The sequence below is a fragment of the Nothobranchius furzeri genome, chromosome 1 (assembly GCF_043380555.1).
Source record: "Nothobranchius furzeri strain GRZ-AD chromosome 1, NfurGRZ-RIMD1, whole genome shotgun sequence".
NCBI lineage: Eukaryota > Metazoa > Chordata > Actinopteri > Cyprinodontiformes > Nothobranchiidae > Nothobranchius > Nothobranchius furzeri.
The window spans coordinates 45,127,214-45,144,864 of record NC_091741.1 but is presented as its reverse complement, the minus strand read 5'-3'; the positions used below and the strand labels follow the sequence as shown (position 1 = coordinate 45,144,864).

The window sequence follows — 17,651 nt, the reverse complement described above, 5'->3', positions numbered from 1 at the left end:
GGGAAATGAAACAACAAAATTCCATCAAACTAATTTCATTTTAATAGCATCAGCTACTGAGGATTTTAATGAAGTGGGTGTAAAAGTCAGTTTCATTAAACTATGTAGAGTTTCTATTTTCTCATATGGGAAATATTGTTTTGCTTTTTTCTCGTTTCTTTTAAAAAGAGAAGTTATGATTTCATGTCCTACCGAGACTATTGACAGCTTGATGAAGTAGACAAATGTCTCTGAACAGATATAATCACTAGCAGCAGCTAGTGAGTCCATCTGAGGTTTTTTGGTGAGCTAATTTACTGTTTTACATGTTGATAGTCAGTGCAGCACTGTGTAAATTATAATCAGAACCCAGCAAACCCAAAAGGATTTTTATGTTTTGTTATAAATATCTTCTAAACTATTCATCTGGGTTCTTTTATTTCAATATGTTAGATCATCTGTTTATTTATTGCTGCTTTTTATTGCGGCTGAGGCGATAAACCCAGTGTGAGTCTATATTTGATATACAGCTGCTGTGTGATTTCAGTCTTTTACGGTTTTGAATTAAACCTGTGTGCAGCTTGACATGTTTTGTTGCCAAGTCCTTTTGTGTGGCCTTGCAGACCAATAACCAGTCATATTGTGTTGCTACAATGTGATGGTTTGCTGCCACATTGTTTGCTGTACCTGGACTGGTTTTTCCCAAGGTCACAATCATGACATATATCACTGTGTTTCAGTATAAAAGCAGCACAAGCATAGATTGTGTCAATATGTGTGTGAATAGGTGAATTACTATGTTGTGAAGTGCCTTGGGAGAGGTCGTAGAACCCTAAGAAGGCACATACAAATATAGGCCATTTACCATATGCAAATGTCCCAAGTTAACTCTGATTGGCTAACAGCAACTCAACTCTTTTGCTGCCTTCGTTAACAAAACTCAGAATACAGTAAAGCATTATCTTGGGTAAAAATATGCAACATTTGTGTTATTTCTTTAAAAAACACAACCCTGATGGTGTTCTACCATGTTGTGGGGTTGCTAATGGTTAGCTTCTACCAGCTTCTCCTGGTTGCTAACTTAAAACAGCCTTTTGCTGTCACAAGCCAAGGTGGGTGAGGCCATGAATGCAAGCATTCCCCAGTGACATAAAAGACTGATCATTTACCATTCTGTTTCCTTTCTGTAGCTAATGCAGGTGATTGGGGTTGATGGAAATGTTCACATTCAGTGCGCAACTCATCGTACTTCAAAAAGAATGTATTGCATGGTTTCTCAGTTGATAAGACCTTTACAATGTCCTCAGTCATCCACATCATTACATTGTTACCCCAGCTGCTTCTCCCATTAGACCACTGCAACAGAATGAGCCATCAGGGCTAATGTGCGGCATTAGCGGCCTTTTCTAACACTGGGGACTGTCTTTTATGGGCAAGGTGGTGCATTGGTTAATGCCTTCTCACTTTCATGTATAAGAGCATGATAGCCACCACATCATGCCACTCAGTTCACTGTCCGATCCCAATCAATAGTTTTCTACTCCTTCTAGTAAGTAGGTTCACTCATTTCAACATGGTGAAAGACGCTGAAATAGCCTGAGCATGTTGCAATGGTTCCATCTTTGTGAAGAAGCTGATAAACAACCTGCCTAACCTGCATTGGAGTGACTAAAGCGTCAGATTTACCTGATACCAGCCTCTCATCACATTAGTCACTGTCAGTGAGTCATGGTAGTTTAACCCTTTAGAAACCAAACCCTTTTGAAATAGAAAACTGATTGGAGTAAATGCATCAAAATGTAGAAAACCGATTCAATGTAGTAAAATAATTCATACCAAGGAGTAAAGTAGTAAATAGTTTTTAAAATGGTTTCCAGTCCAAAATGAGAGACTTTACAGGTGTGATCCTGAAATTGTGGATGAGCTCTGCCAGCAATGCTTTTCACATCACAAGTCCACTCCTGGTTCCGACTCCACAGAGTGTGTTGTGTGTGTGAGACGCCTTCTTTTCTGTGCATGCAAAATCGGAATTGAGCATTAAGACCCTCAGTGTGAACATGGCCTAATTGATCCCAATCAACAGCGGACTACATAAGACCAACTGAGATCATTAACATTCCAATGTCAAATTTTGGCGTTGTCACATCTGGCGTGACCCAGTCTTGGTAGTGTGTGCATGCTCTCGTGTGGCCAGTGTAGCGGAAGCAAATTGATGATTATATATGTTCTGACCATGAAGATGTAATATTCTATATAAATATAAAATATTAACCTGCAATGTCTTTATTGTAATTAATCAGAAGATTCTAGGATTAAGTTCAGAAGATCTAGGTTCTTTGCTTTTTCAGTGATCAACCACACTTAGTGTTACTTCAAGAAAGAGTCAAGTTCATAAAAGTAAGAATTTATTTTACCAACAATTTAAAACATGACAAGTTGGTTTACTATTATTTACTGTGAATGGATGGAGCTAAAGGTGATGTAAAAACCTATGTGTAAATGCGGTGTTGGTCAGAACTTCTGAATCTCGGAAAGCGGCGTGTCCTGATGAAAAAGAATTTGGTTTGCTCTAAACTATGAGGTTATCTTCAGAAGCACATTCAGACGCAATCTCTCTGTGTTCTACCTCACCCTTTTGATGACCTTCGTCACGGATCCGGAGGTCAGAGAGGAAGGATGACCTAGTCTGGGCACCCAGGTCCGGTAGATTGACCGCAAGCACCGACTTCTCCAGTCCAAAAGATGTCACCAGGCAGCACAGGTTGGAATAGGCTTGTGTCTCAGGAATAACTCTTAAGGAGTTGAACAATATCAGCTTTGTTCTGGATGAACTGTTTGCTCATCAGCTTTGCAGGTGCAAAAAGGTTTTGACAGCGTGTCAAAATCTTTGATGGTTAAAGAGATATGCTAAAGATGGCCGGTCTGAAGCTTTCTCTAGAAGAATTGATGTTATTATTTTCACAGCCAATCAGAGGCTGACAGGTTTTAGAGATGTTACCAAGACAACTCAGTAACACACCCTGTTTGATATGGAGGCTCTGATTTGGGTAAAAGGTTAGCTATGTGTAATGGATTTAACTTAGCCGTACTTGTTATTGTGTTGAGCAGGTGTGAGGACCTTGTCGTCAAAACATGGTGAACACATTGCAGGCTCTATTAGACAAACAAAACATCCATTCAGTGAGCACAGATTAATGAAGCATTTCATTATACTATAATTATCATAAGTAGTAATAAACAAATGTTTATTTAATCATTATCTAGATTATTAGTCATAGAAGTAATTTATAATCATTCTTGAATTTAGCAACTGATTCGAGCTGGATCTTTCTTCTGGAGGCAGACAGATGGGACCTTGGGAAAGAAAGTTATTGTTTATGATTCAGACTTGCGGAGTCTAAATCCCAGCTGTTGTGAAGGCTCATTTAAAGGGAACACATGCAATATTGTGTCTCCTTTCTGACCAGATATTGAATAGATGGTAAAAGGTCAGATTGTACACAAACTGACCATTGCTGGACGCTACACCAGGTTTTCTACTCAGAAGTGTGCATGTCTCAGAATGCGTGGGCAGAGCAGAAGATGCACAGAGAAGCGCTACCCCAGCTGGAGCAGTGGTTCCGAGCTGCAGTCAGAAGATGTTTACTCCGCCCCATCCACTGCTGGCTGATTCTAGCCACCAATCAGAGGCTCCTATAGGTAGGCGTGAAGTTCAGCTGGCCAATCAGTCAAGTGTTCCTTCGACTTTGCATGAAGCTGACTGCCAGTCAAAGCAGGTCCCCCCCCCCCCAAAAAATAATAAAGGTCAGCTAAGCACAGAGAAAGCAAGGATTACCTGGATATGAACACAATATATCATACCAGGGTTGGGCCATGCTGAACCAGATGTGAAATCCCTAGTCAGATGTTTGTTGTTTGTCTTCACGGATAGTTATGGTAGTTCTGAGTGAGAGTACCTCTGAAGCAGCTGTCCATCTTGTTGATCACTCGCTGGCTCTAATGCAGGGTTTCTCAACGGGGGCTGTAGCGCCCCCCAGTGGGCGTTCAGACTATATAAGGGGGCGGTGAAAGTTTTTTGCCACTGAAGGGGGCGCTGAGATGCTAATGGTGGGCGCTAGCGATACAGGACATTCATAACAGACAATGGCTCAGAATAAAAAGAAGTGCTGACAGTACAATGTGGACTACCTTCGGTATGGATTTAGTCCTTCACCCACGAATCCACAACTCCCCATGTGCCTGCTTTGTGAACAAGTTTTTTGAAACGAAGCAATGAAACCCTCCCGGCTTAAGGAGCACTTGTCCAAAATGCACCCAGACAAAGCTTCAAAGGAACTGAACTATTTTCAGGTAATTAAAGAGAGACACTCTAAGAGAGGTAGCATTTGCTCGAAGCATGATTTTACTGGACCGAGGATTATCGCTTCCTACAATATCTCGTTGCTAATAGCTAAAACCACTTTTTTTTAATGACATATTTGTATGAAACTGTTTCAAACTCAAGGTTGAATTGTATATATATATATATATATTTTTTTTTTTATGATTTTTGTATCAAAAAACTCTCTGTTTCTCTGCATGGGACATTGGTGGGCAGTAAGGGATTTCAGCATGACTTGGGGGGGGCATTTAGCTGAAAAAGGTTGAGAAACCCTGCTCTAATAGCTTGGTCAATACAGACAACATAGTTGAAGAACAGGAAATCCAGGGTCAACCACTTTTCAGCTTTACAAACCAGGACCACTCATTAACATGACACCACCTCTGATTCCTAATGAGCTCTTTCTCGCTTAGCATGCCAATCATATCCTCCTCCTGGCCTAATTTACAGTGATAGCTTCTGCACATTATAACACGAAGGTCATTTTTAATGCTCAAATGGAAAGCCAATGCAGGATCATGAAACAATGAGAACATTGTTTTACACGAGACTTGGGACTTAGAGTTAAAGATTAAAGACAGCGTTTAACTTTTCATTCTAGTATCAATCCTACAGTAATTTATTCACTTTGATGCCATCTCCTGTTGTGTTGGCATGAATAAAGCTTACTCATTTATATCCACCAAGATAAAATTAATTATAAGTAAATATGATCCCTTTCTGTTCTTGCTTAAGGGCTTTTGAAGTGAGTTACCAGACAAGATAGTGAGTGAGCTCAGAAACCAAAAGAGAAAAACGTATCTTCAGTTGAATTAATGAACCATTCTCTCTAAAGGGGATTCATCAGGGACATAATAGGGGCTAAATTGATTAACAAAGTGCACCTTTTTAAATAGCATGGTCCTATTGATTTCAGTTGTCATCCAAGTGTGATAGGGTAATGAATTAACTATGGAACTATATAACATCCACACACTTATCTTTCTCACATCTTAGCCCATGTTCTAGTTAGTTTACAACAAACACAAAGGTGTGGTAGAATCAGATGAAGTTTTAATATTGTATATTTTTGGAAAGACTTGCAACTTGATCAGAAAATGTGTCAAATTACAAGTAAATCCAGAGTTTGAACTGTATGCTGTTTCCAGTACAAGTAAACCATCTTTTCTGCAAGGAAAAAAATAATTTATATTGTATTCTTTGAACCTACTGGATAGCTTTGGCAAAAATAGTAATTAAACTCAGAAGATCATAGGAATTAGCCATGTTGTGTTTTAAAGAGGTAATGTTTTTAAAGCCTTACAATTGTTTCAGCAGTAGAACGAATTGTTGAATATTCTTTCTGAGCTGGGTGCTTATCAGGGCTGTACAATTAACCAGTTTGAATTTCAATTTTTGTCTCCAAATGGTCACAGAAACAACTTAGTTGACAAAAACAATATGATATCCCACTTTTAAAGCATGCTCTTTTTTTGGGGGGGGGGGGGGGGGTCCTAGTAGTCTGAAAGATGCACACTTCCTCCTCAAATCTTAACACGTGTCTTGTGGTCTTTAGCAGTTCATCTTTTATTGCAGCACTATCTGTTCTAGGGATGTAAGAACATATCAGTATCCCAATATGTTGTGATATTTTTTTCCTTCAATGTTTATATCAATTTTAAAAAGCTGTGTATCTAATTTTTGGAAGAATTTACATGCAAACATTTGTGTATTTTCTTTTCTTTTGGTGCAATTCAAACACCGGCCACTAGTAGTAGCAGTGTGCAATGGGTTTTGTTTCCACCATTAAAATGTAAATCTCTCTCCTATGGTTCAAATACCTCACGTTAAACATGTTAAGTATCAGTTTGTACAGTTTATTGAATTGTCCTATAATAAATTCAGTCTTAAAAATCGCTAAAATCGTCTCACTAAATGTATTGCAATATATCGTGATTTATTGTATCGTCTTCCCTGTATCGTGATACGTATTGTATCGGTATAATTTCACCAACACACATCCCTTATATGTAACTGACCAAATGCAACATGGTCTTGAATTAGTTGTTGTTTACAGCTGTGCAAATTTGTCACCTATAGATGTTTATCAACATATTTGGATTGTTTCCCAGCTCAATAAGTAAAATACCATGGCAACTGTAGAGCACACTAGTAACGTTGACTCAAACGCGACCATTTTACTGTATGAATATTAAGCTGCCCTGTAAACCCCTCCAATATTTTTTGAGAAGGGCACCTTACACAGACGGGCACCAAAATGGAACCTTTTTTTGACAGAATGTCATCAGTTGCTTCAGTGAGTGAAGTTTTTCTTTGCCACTTTTAAACAGTTTTTAATTTAACCCATTTTCTGGCACAATGTGTGCTCACTCTTCCATCTGTCTGTTTATTCATCCACTTGTGATCAAATGTGTGAATTTATTATGTAACTTATTTGGTCTTTTTGGACTCTTCGTGCTCTTAGAAATTAAATATACCAATAAATTGTCTCAGTTGACAAATCTCCTAACCACATGTAGAGTACTTTGCATCAAAGAGCTGGTCTTACACACGTAAATGAAAATGGGCATTGGTTTGGACCTTTTTGGACCTTCTCAGTGGCCTAGTGGTAGACTGTCCGCCCTGGGACTGGGAGATCGGGGTACGAATCCCAGTCGGGTCATACCAAAGACTTTAACAATGGGACCCAATGCCTCCCTGCTCCCTGCTAGAGGTTGGATTGGGGGTTTAAACCATCAAACCGTTCCTGAGCGTGGCCACAGCTGCAGCTCACCATTCCCCATGGGGATGGGCAGTGTTTCCCCTACATAGGATCTGAAATTCTAGCGCCACAGCTATGAAATCAAACCCCCAACACCCCTGCTCTCACTGCAGACACACGACACCGAAACGTTCCCAGTGCTATTACCTCCTTCCTTGCTCTCATGGCAGCGAAACGGACCAAATATAACACCCTGTGCACTACGGCTGGGAAAATTTCTAGGGTAAACACTGATGGGTCAAATGCGGAGATGAATTTCACTAGTGTGTGATGAATTAATGGGACTTTAACGTTAAAGGACCCATATCATGGAAAATCCACTATTTGGAGCTTTTTGCTATGTGGCATTGTCATTTCCTCATGAGAAATACCCTCAACCCCATTTTTGGCTGCATTCATGTATTTTCCTTCCTCAGCCTCAATTTTATTGATGTAATGTTTTTTCCTACATAGAGAAGAAAGTAGCCCACTTGCGACATTCAGGCATTTCTCCTTCACGCTGGTCTTGGTACTGAAACCTGGATATTCTATGAATATTCTGACAAATTACTTCTGCATTGGGGATAAAACACTACCAAAAACCATGTGTCCTGTCCACAAAAGGCACATTATGGCCAGCACAGGATATGTGTAGGTGACTATTCTGTAATAGACTTGGTAGTCCAGTGGTTAGAATGCCAGCCTAGCATGTAGCTTTGCGCAGGTTTGCCTCCCAGTCGCGGCAATAACATGTTTCTTCTTTTTTTAGATACACTTACCAGTATGATGTTGTCAACTTTTTATTGGTAAACAGCTTAAAATGAGGACTAATATGTATTTTTCTTTATTTACTTTCTTTATTTAGCCAGTGTGAGTCCATGTGAGGTGATCAGAGTAAATCAACTAAAATGCAGCTTAGAAATGACCAAATTCAAAGATCTTTAGAGACAATATTATGCTGAAAAAAATCAGTACAACTAAAGCCTGAGTCATGCTTCTGCGTCAGTGCGGAGACACGCAACGTCATAATCCATCCTTGCAAGCCTGCTGGAGAGCCCTCGCAAGGACAGATGGAGTCGAGCTCTCTTTTCTAAACATCCGTTCGTCGAGACGGAGAACGCAAGCTTGTGATTGGTCAGGACACTGCTGTCATCTACACAGCCGCCATTGTGCCCTCAAAAACATAAAGAGAGCTGAGGACAACTAGCGGCAGACATGGAGAAGCTTGAAGAATACCTCGTGAAAAAACTCTTGGACTGGAGGAGTGAAAAGATACGCAGCAAGCGTTTTATTTGTGTACGGAAATGACAGGAAACGTGGGTTTAGAGATGGCGAGCGCATGAAGAGGTGGAGGAGAATGAGAGACAAATTTTTCTGCCCTAAAAAGTCTCTTATATACAAAAAACACAATATAAACACACAATCTTGGACCCGATACGTGACAGGATACCACAGAACAGCGCTACGCCCTCTGTTGTCCTGGTGGGGAATTGTTTTGCAACACGAGAAGTATGAGGGCAAATTGTCTCCATCCGTGCGTGTGTGTCTCTTCCTTTTGGAGCTGACGGGGAAGTATAAATCCAGCTTTAAATATAAATAAATGAAATCTTCTTCAGCTGGTAAAATAAATTACGGCCAACAGTGGGAGTTGAACCGGCATCGGCACATGGCAAAACGAGAGGAAATGTGGGCGCTTAAACTATCAAGGCCAACACGACAGCAGGCTTATAGAACATTTAAAGGGGTGAGTTTCTTATATAAACGAAATGGTGAAGAGCCTGTATTTGTATAGCGCCTTCTTAAGCTTGGTTTATGTTTGACGCATTCACTTTCCGCGCGGTGATGCGGCTCGCGGATGGAACGCGCTTCACAACTGGCAGCATTTATGGTACGTGCGGTTCATCTCTGCGGTGAGCCAATATTCTCCCAAACTGTAGGGGGCAGCATGGAGCTCTACGGCATGCATCCAACACTACACCATAGTAGAAGTAAAAATTACTGTTTACAACATGGCATTTCAGCATTTTTAACAGCGTCCTCGTCTTTTCCGACAGTGCGAGCTATTTCTCTCCAAGAATTAACTACATGTTGATCCCGGTGATCTCTGAGAGCTGAATCATACAAATGTCTGTATTTACGAACCTCTGCCATACTAGTTCTTGCCTGTCTGCCATGTTTTTCTGCGTCCGTCCGTCCGCGTGGTTAGAAATTTTCCGAGGTGCGCGTTGCGGAAATCTTGGGCCGTGCAGAGACATGGTGGAGGGGCGTGGTTGTTAAAATGACGCAAAATGACGCAACTTTTCCGCACGGAGCCGTGCGGACCTCGCGGACGCGTCAAGCATAAACCAACCTTTAGGGTTCTACAGTCCCCCAAGGCGCTTCACAACACAATCACACACATTCATACACTGGTGATGATGAGCTACGATGTAGCTGCAGCTGCCCTGGGACGCACTGACTGAAGCGAGTCTGACGAACACCGGTCCCTCCGACCATCACCAGCAGGCATGGTGGGTTAAGTGCCTTGCCCAAGGACACAACAGCAGCATTTCTGCAGGAAGCCGGGATTGAACCTAAATCCTTCAGATTATGCGCTGCCTCCTGAGCTGCTGCTGCCCACTGTTACTCATTGTTTTCAAGTGTAGAATATCTGAACATGTTTTACTGTATTACTGGTGGAACTCAAGTGAAATTGTATAATAAAGATTACCTGAAAAGTGATTCTTTAGGTGAACAATAGAATAGAAACTGTAGTGTTGAGATAATATTTGGGGACGGAGTTGGTCTAATTTCAGTCCAACAAACACGGACACACTATCATAGCTTTATTATGTGACTCTGATAATCCCTGTGCTGCCCAAGAGCAACCTTTTCTCCATCATCACTTCACCCCCTGGATTCACTTGTCACTCATTTGGCTGTGAGTGTGTTCTGTCACTCTACTGATGTGAAGGTCAGCTTGCTCTCTGTATTAGGACTTCTTGTCCTTTCAACTCCAGCCTACTTGCCTGTCTGCACCCCCCCACTCTTCTATCTCTCTTCTATTCCCTTCCCTCTCTTTTATTCGCTCATCGTTTCTGGCAGCTTGGTGGCTCTTGTATCCATCTGCAGTTGCGCAGCAGCAGCAGAACAGCAGTCACATACCTGCATTCAAGTGGAACAAACAGGATGGTTGGTTGCTCACAGAAGGTCATCAGCCTTGGGCATAGTGTGTGTGTGTGTGTGTGTGTGTGTGTGTGTGTGTGTGTGTGTGTGTGTGTGCGTGCGTGCGTGCGTGCGTGCGTGCGTGAGTCGGTGCTCTAAAATGAGATGAAGGGTCATCGTGTCTCTAATGGTGCAGTCGGACACCCTGCAAAGCAACTTTACATCCTGTATTATTCTAATCTCCGTTCTTTTAGTAGTCTGGATACAACAGCTCTTATTCATAAATACTCAACAAAGAGAAATTTGAAGCTGTGGCTGGTTTTGAGGGTGCAAAGGTGTCAATTTGGACACTGTGCCACAATTCTTAAAATTGTCCCTGTTAGCTGCAGAAAACAAAGATCTTTATGTGGACGCCCACTTATTTTTACACCTTGAGAGCCGTATGCCCTTGCAGCCACACAGTGTGTCCAGTCCAGAACTCAAACACTTGCCACCACTTTAAAAGTGCTGCAGTGACGGCCACCAGGCTAATGAATGGTGACACCTAATCTTTGTCATCCCTAATTGGCGCTGCAGGTTTGATTAAAAGCCGAGTCATGTCAGTTGCAATGTGGGGAGCATGTTTATTACTGGGCGCTGTGTATTCCAGGATCTGCAAAGGTGCGCTGATTATAGCGTAGCTGTTTGTTATGCTAATAATGCACACACCTGTTTAATGCTGGAGAGAAAAAAATATCCTGGTTGATCTTGGGCTTTGCGAAGCATGGCTGTGTTTTTGCCCCTCATTAACCTTGCCTGCCCTCTACCCCCAGCATTTCTCCTGGTTTACTTCCCATCTTTCTCCCCTGTTTTCCTGCAGCCATGCAGTTTTTCAATTTGAATTCAATTTCAAAGATACTTTATTAATCCCAGAGGGAAATTAGAGTTTCAGTACACACAATTCTGAGATCAGACATACATACATACATAGACACATGACAAGAATTGGTGACTGTGGTCATTCGCGACCCGAGTCCCGAGTTTTTGTTGTGTTTTGGGGGATTAATGCAGTTCTGTAATGAGATTCTCGTTTTGTGAAGACTAGGCTGAAAGAAAGCATTCGTTGCTTGGTTCTGTTCCTTGTGCACGCACACACACAGACACACACGCACTCACTCACCCACCATCATCATCATACCAGTAATATCCGATTACGCTATAGCATGCAGGTGAGCCGGTGTATTATTAAAAAATCAAGGGTGAAGTCAGATCTGTGAAAGGACAACACTACCTAATGGAATGAAAGTGAAAATATCATGCCGTTAAATGATTAACCTGAACCAATGTTGTTAATTTTTCCTGACCTTTATTTATCCGTGCCCTTTTCAGAGCAAACCTTCCCTAAACGGGAAGCAGAAATGAACGGTAACAAGCTGCGTCGCTTCAACTCTGGAGAAAGTTGGAGCGTTAAACTCGGTTGCACTTTTGGACTTTTGAGTTCCCCACTCAGCCGCGCCTCCTGTGCTACAATTTATCCACAGGGAGTTGATTAGCTGCCTTTCATCCTGACCATCTTGGGTTGTGCATGTGCTTAATACTATTACTGTATCGAAGTTGTTTACAAACATGCAGCTTTCTGTCTTAATAACCACCCACTCGGTGTGCTGCGTCCCTGTGTGAACACACTCACGCACACACCTACTGATGTCCACGTTGTTTGATATGTGGCCCGAGGCAGAGCGTGGCTCCCTAACGAGCCTCCTGCCCTCTGTGTTTTTGTTTTGGGTTTCTTTTTCTCTGTGGAGGTGAGACAGAACTAACCTTGATGCAGTTGCGAAATGATGCAACCTGCTTACACACACAAACATGAACCGCTGTGCTTGTGGAAGTACTTCAATGACTACGTCTTTTACCAAGTTTGTGACATTATCACCCATCCCAAAGTAGCTCTCCTCAGCTCCAGATTTAACCTGCTTTTTTTGGTTTCAGCTGTATCTGTGATGCAAGTCAAAACCCCGAGAATTAAAAAAATACATTCTGGAAATGTGTTTTTATCCAGAGTTTTTGTGACATTTTTGTAGTTTAGAAAGTTGTTGAAACTGCAGAAGGGGCCTCATTATGGTCAGATCAGCTGTTTGAACTGTGACCATAAGTAAAACTGGTGATTAGATGATGCTTTCATTCTTATAATTATTATGGCTGACATGCAGATGTTAAACATGATGTAAATGCCTCGAGCACATTAAAATATGTTCCAAGGACATCACGTTTTCCATCCTTTTCCTGTTTGACTGCTTTAATACTGACTGTTTGCCTAAGCATCTGTGTTGCATTGCAAAGGACTTCCGCAGACACTGACCTGCTTCTGTCCCTGTGTTGTGTGTCTCCTAGATCTGGGCCAACTATGAGGAGAAACCAGTGGAAGAGGTTGTGCATGTGTCAGAGGAGAAGGAACGTGTGACCAACTACAGACCAGTATATGTCACTGAAATTGCAGATACTCTTCACTTCTACGCTCAGGATGTAGAGACAGGTACAACAAGACAGTTGTATAAATGTGGAAAGATATTTGTGACACTTGTAGATAGAATAAAAAATCATTTAATTTTTTTTTTTTTGTTTAGGAAAAATGAAATTGGGGCTTACAAAGCAGGACTAGAGCAGCATCTTCTGATAGACATCATTTGACAGGAAATGCATGAAACTATATAATCTGATTTCTATTGAAATTGCTGCATAAACACTAGTTTTTTCATGTCCAGTGGCTGGATTATGAAACTTTGCAGCTTAGCACTAAGAGCTTATTTATTTCAACAAACAAGTAAGTTTTCTCCAACTTTTAATTCCATTTGAACACCTGGCTGACTCTCTAAATGGTAATCGTCTCCATCGGTCAGACGTCAACTGCAGCAACATTCCTCTCACCCAAACAAAGGACATCCCATTTGTTCCTACTATTAAATGACTTGAGTAATAAAAACTACAGCTGCAGGTGGTAGTAATTTACACACAAGCAAATTTGAGCATTTGTTTACCTTCATAAGCACTTGAAAACCTATTAGGTGCCAAAACTGCCTCATTTGCCACTGGGGGATTATAGTTTCAATTCAAGTTCATTTTCTCATGAACAATACATGAAACAGTGTTACACATGAAACGTGCAACCGCTGTCTTGTTCTAGCTCCCAGGCTTAAAGAACAATACGTGTTTCACACTTTTGGAGAAGAATGCACGGTGAGTCCTAATAGTGTTGCTACCAGCTTATGTTTGGTTTGGTGTTGTAAAGCCTTGTAATGACCATTGTTGGGTAACTTACAATAAAAAGTAAGTGGTTATAATTACAAAATAACCATTTCCAAAAGGTAATAGTTACTCAGTTACCACATTGTAAAAGTAATTAGTTACCTAGCAAAGTAATTGTAATGCTAATTTTATGCTCTGTAATGCAGTGACGTTGTATAATATTTATAACGTGAATGATTCTGAATGATTCTTACTATCTAGAGTGAACATTTCAGATATCTAAAAAGTTCATTCAGTAAGAATGTTCTTATAAATATCTGGAATACATATCCAGTCTGCCTAATAAATAATAAATAGGCCACCTTTTAGGGATTCAGAGATGTCTCAAACTTAAATCCTACTAGTGCAGTTGTTATTATGGATAACTTTAAAGCCCCAGTGTGTAATATTTTTAACTGTTTACTATCAAATCCTGTGTTTCCAGTAGGGCTGTCGCGGTTGAGGAATTCCCCCTGCGGTGATTCAGGGTGGCTTAATATTGCGGTATGCGATATTATTGCAGCACTTTTTTTTATTGCAGTACTATCTAAACATAATGTTTACACATTTAAAAAAGGTTAAAAATTGCCGTGCCTTCTTTTATAACGCTTTACTGAATGCAGATCAAAGGGCAGTAACAACACAGATCGCAGTAACGTTTGTTTGTCCGACAGTTGGAGTCCGACTGAACTTAAAAACAACAAAATTCAGGAGAAGGTTAAACTTTTAAATGCAAATTTGGCTGCAGCATCTAACAAATAAGAAACCAGTCCCCATTTTGTTTAGTTGTTTAAAATCAAGCATAAAAAATTGCATGTACCGGGCGCGCGCGCGCCGGGGGGCGGGCGCACTATCATTTCACTTTCACACACACAAATGACTGTGATTTATAGCTCGGTCACGTCCTTGTTACCTACAAGGAAAACCAGCATGTTAACCATATACGGTTTGAGTGAGGATCTGAGAGGGGTGGCAACATTTCCAGCAACGCTGAAAACCCTCTCGGATGGTGCGCTCGTTGCACTTACCCCAAATTCCACTACCTCCGCTCCGGTCCGGCCTCGCTCGCTTCCGAACTCAACTTGCGTGCGACTCTGGCGAGCAAAGGGAATCTTTCCCGGTTGTTGCTCCACCATGTCAGGGGGTTTCTTTAGGGTGGATGCATTCCTCCTGCAGGTAGCGAGTGAGCTCCAGCTCGGCTCAAACTCTCTTCGGGACAGTTGCAGAAGCAGTGCTTGTCCGGGACTTCAGGAGGTCTCCGAGCGTTTATTATTTATTTATTTTTTGCCGCTGGCGGCAGCTCTGTCTCGGCCAAGGACTCTGGCTGCGCAGCAGCTGACGTACTGAAAACCAAAGTGCTCCCAAAGGAGCGAAGTAACGTTTCGTTTTGATACCAGTGCAGCCATCCTTCTCAACATGCATCATTGAGTTGAACCAAGTTCAGTAATCGCGGTGGCCCATGATGCAGCGCGGTGGGCTTCTTCATATTGCGATATTTCATTTTTGCGGTTACCGCGACAGCCCTAGTTTCCAGTTCACAAACGTGTCTGTTTTCTAATTTCGCATCAACATCAATTCTCAATATTCCTCTCAACTTGAAATTTTACATTTTATATACATAAACTGTGGTCGACGCTCCATGGTCATCCACCATCTTAAAATACAGTAGCTGTTTAGGGACATACGAGCTCCACGTTACCTGTTTGGACTATGACTGTAACCTGAAATAACCAGCAGAGGGCAGCAGTGTGCTCTGGAAGCATGGAGTCTGCTAATTCAACTAAGAAATGGTAAAAGAATAGCTACATCGTTGCTGTACTTGTTAGTTTGATTAATAAACAATTAAATCCAAAAGACATAAAATGTGTCAGTCCGTCATCATGTCCAAAACAAGATCCCTGCCCCCTGTTAGCTGGACGCCAGCCTCTGATTAGTGTCTCTGACTCCCAAACTCACCTCATTCGTCTTTTCCTAATACCTGAACTCCCGAAACGGTCCCAACGTGTCCGTTCCAAAGTCCTTCTACTCAAGTCTCCTCTCTTTTCTGTTTTTGTTCTGTTCGCACCTGCAGCCTGCCGTCTCTCCCAGCACGCTCCAGCACTCGTCCGCTAGCCAGTGGCTAAAGCAGCGTTGTTTACTTTATCTCCACAACACTTTACTAATGGCATTGTAGTTCTCTACGCGTTACAGACGTGCTTCTCCGAGGGCTTCTTCTCAAACATTAACTTTAGACTTTAGTCTACTTTGGCTGGTAATCCATGGGAGTTTACGTGCAGCATACGCAGCGTGTCCCCAGCTCTAGCTATGGCTAACTAGTAGCTCGTGACGCCCATCTCCACCACGCCAGCCGTGAGCTACGATTAGCTGGTGGATAAGTCAGCACTGTTTACTTGATCTCCACAGCGTGTCCTCGGCTCACCAACCCTTCTGCACCAGCTGTGGTTAACGAGCAGCCATTGATCACTCCATATCTATTAGATGGTAGCGGCAGCCAGTTTGTTTACATCAAGCACACCATGATCCACATGAAATAGGTGTTGTGGGAAATTATGTTTACCTAAAATATTCTATTTCCCTTAAGCAGTGAAGAGCAAATATTTCCAAATTCACAGAACTCATTGACCATTATGAGGGCTAAACTACCTCAAATAAAAGATGGTTAAACGGAGTGAGATTACCTCCTTTTACATAACTTTCAAAAATGATAAGCTTGCTGCAAAAGAGTGAACAAGAATGTTTTTACTGTACCTTTTTTATTGTTTTTAGGATGACATATAGATAAAAAATCACAAGATAACATTATTACATCACATATTTTCCCGTAAAACTTGATCACAAATGTTGTGAAGATGCGACCTCCGACACGGGTGGACAGATGTCAAATTCATAAATTATAAAGATAAAAACAAAGTATTCAAATTATAAAATACCATAAAACAAATGAAAGAGGATTACAAATTTGAGTTAAAAATAAGAAAATTAAACATTTAGGTGAAAGCAGCTTCTAATAAAAGCGTGCACGTGTGTTTGTCCATTTTTGCCGTTTGTAACGCTGGCACGGGGTAGGATGGGGGGGGGGTCTATGTCACTCACTTCGGCTTCCCCAAGAAAGGGCCGGCTCAGATAGTCTCCGAGAGCCGTTAAGTGCATGACAGCCGCAACACTGCTGTGGCTGTCAGAGCCTGACAGCACTGCTGTGCTTTCAACCACACTGTAGTAACATGCCACTTTACATGCCCAGTAAAGGTATTGGCGTTGCAATGATGGGAAAAGTAATGAATTGGATTACTCCGTCATCTAAAAAGTAACACTGTTCAACTGAAGCGCCGTTTCTCCCAACACTGGTAAGAACGGAGCATTAATATTGAAGCCATTTAAGGTTATTTTTGTTTAAAATAACAAATTCTCTTTTATTCCTGAGTTATTCATATGCAAGTTTACTTTGGAAAACAAGGAAAATGGTACCGGTAAATGGCCTGTATTTGATATAGCGCCTTCTAGAGTCCTGGATCCCCCAAGGGGCTTTATAACACAGGCACACCCTGGTGGTGATGAGCTACACTGTAGCTACAGCTGCCCAGGGGCACACTGACAGAGGCGAGTCTGCCGTACACTGGCACCACCGGTCCCTCCGAACACCACCAGTAAGGTTACGTGTCTTGCCCAAGGACGCGACAGGCCGAGCGGAGCTCTAACCTGCAACCTTCCGATTATGGGGCGAGCACTTACATCCTGTGCCACTGTCGCTGTACAGATAAAACTGAGCAGCAGCGCTTTGGTGCAAATTGATGCTTCTATCATAGTCCAGGTCAGGGGGTTACTCAGAATTTACTGCTATTTTAACCAAAAGCAGCTTCCTCCATAATAATTCAATCGTACATGAGTGAAAAGTCTGTTTTCCCTTTTTTGAGTTATATAAAAAATCTCAAGGCATTCTATTTGGTATTGTGCACAAACAAACTATTACTTCTCTTTTTGCCGTGATCTGTGAATCTAAATCAAAGCCTGTGCACTTCCTCCGGCTGCAGTGCTTTTGCGCTCAGTCAGTCGGGAGCATTGTTCCGGTTCTGCTGAAGCTTTTATCATTGATGAAACTCACGTGTCACATCGAGGGCAGAGATGGACAGAACGTGGCTGAGACATAAG

At 41.7% G+C, this 17,651-nt stretch overlaps 1 protein-coding gene across 1 annotated transcript in view; it reads left to right on the top strand.

Annotated features, from left to right (window-relative positions):
* Nucleotides 1–17,651, top strand: part of snd1 (staphylococcal nuclease and tudor domain containing 1) — a 225,577-nt gene that overhangs the window by 168,647 nt on the left and 39,279 nt on the right. The window contains exon 18 of the mRNA XM_015959730.3: nt 12,615–12,756. Within this exon, the coding sequence (XP_015815216.3) occupies nt 12,615–12,756 (142 nt within the window). The remainder of the gene's footprint in view (nt 1–12,614; nt 12,757–17,651) is intronic.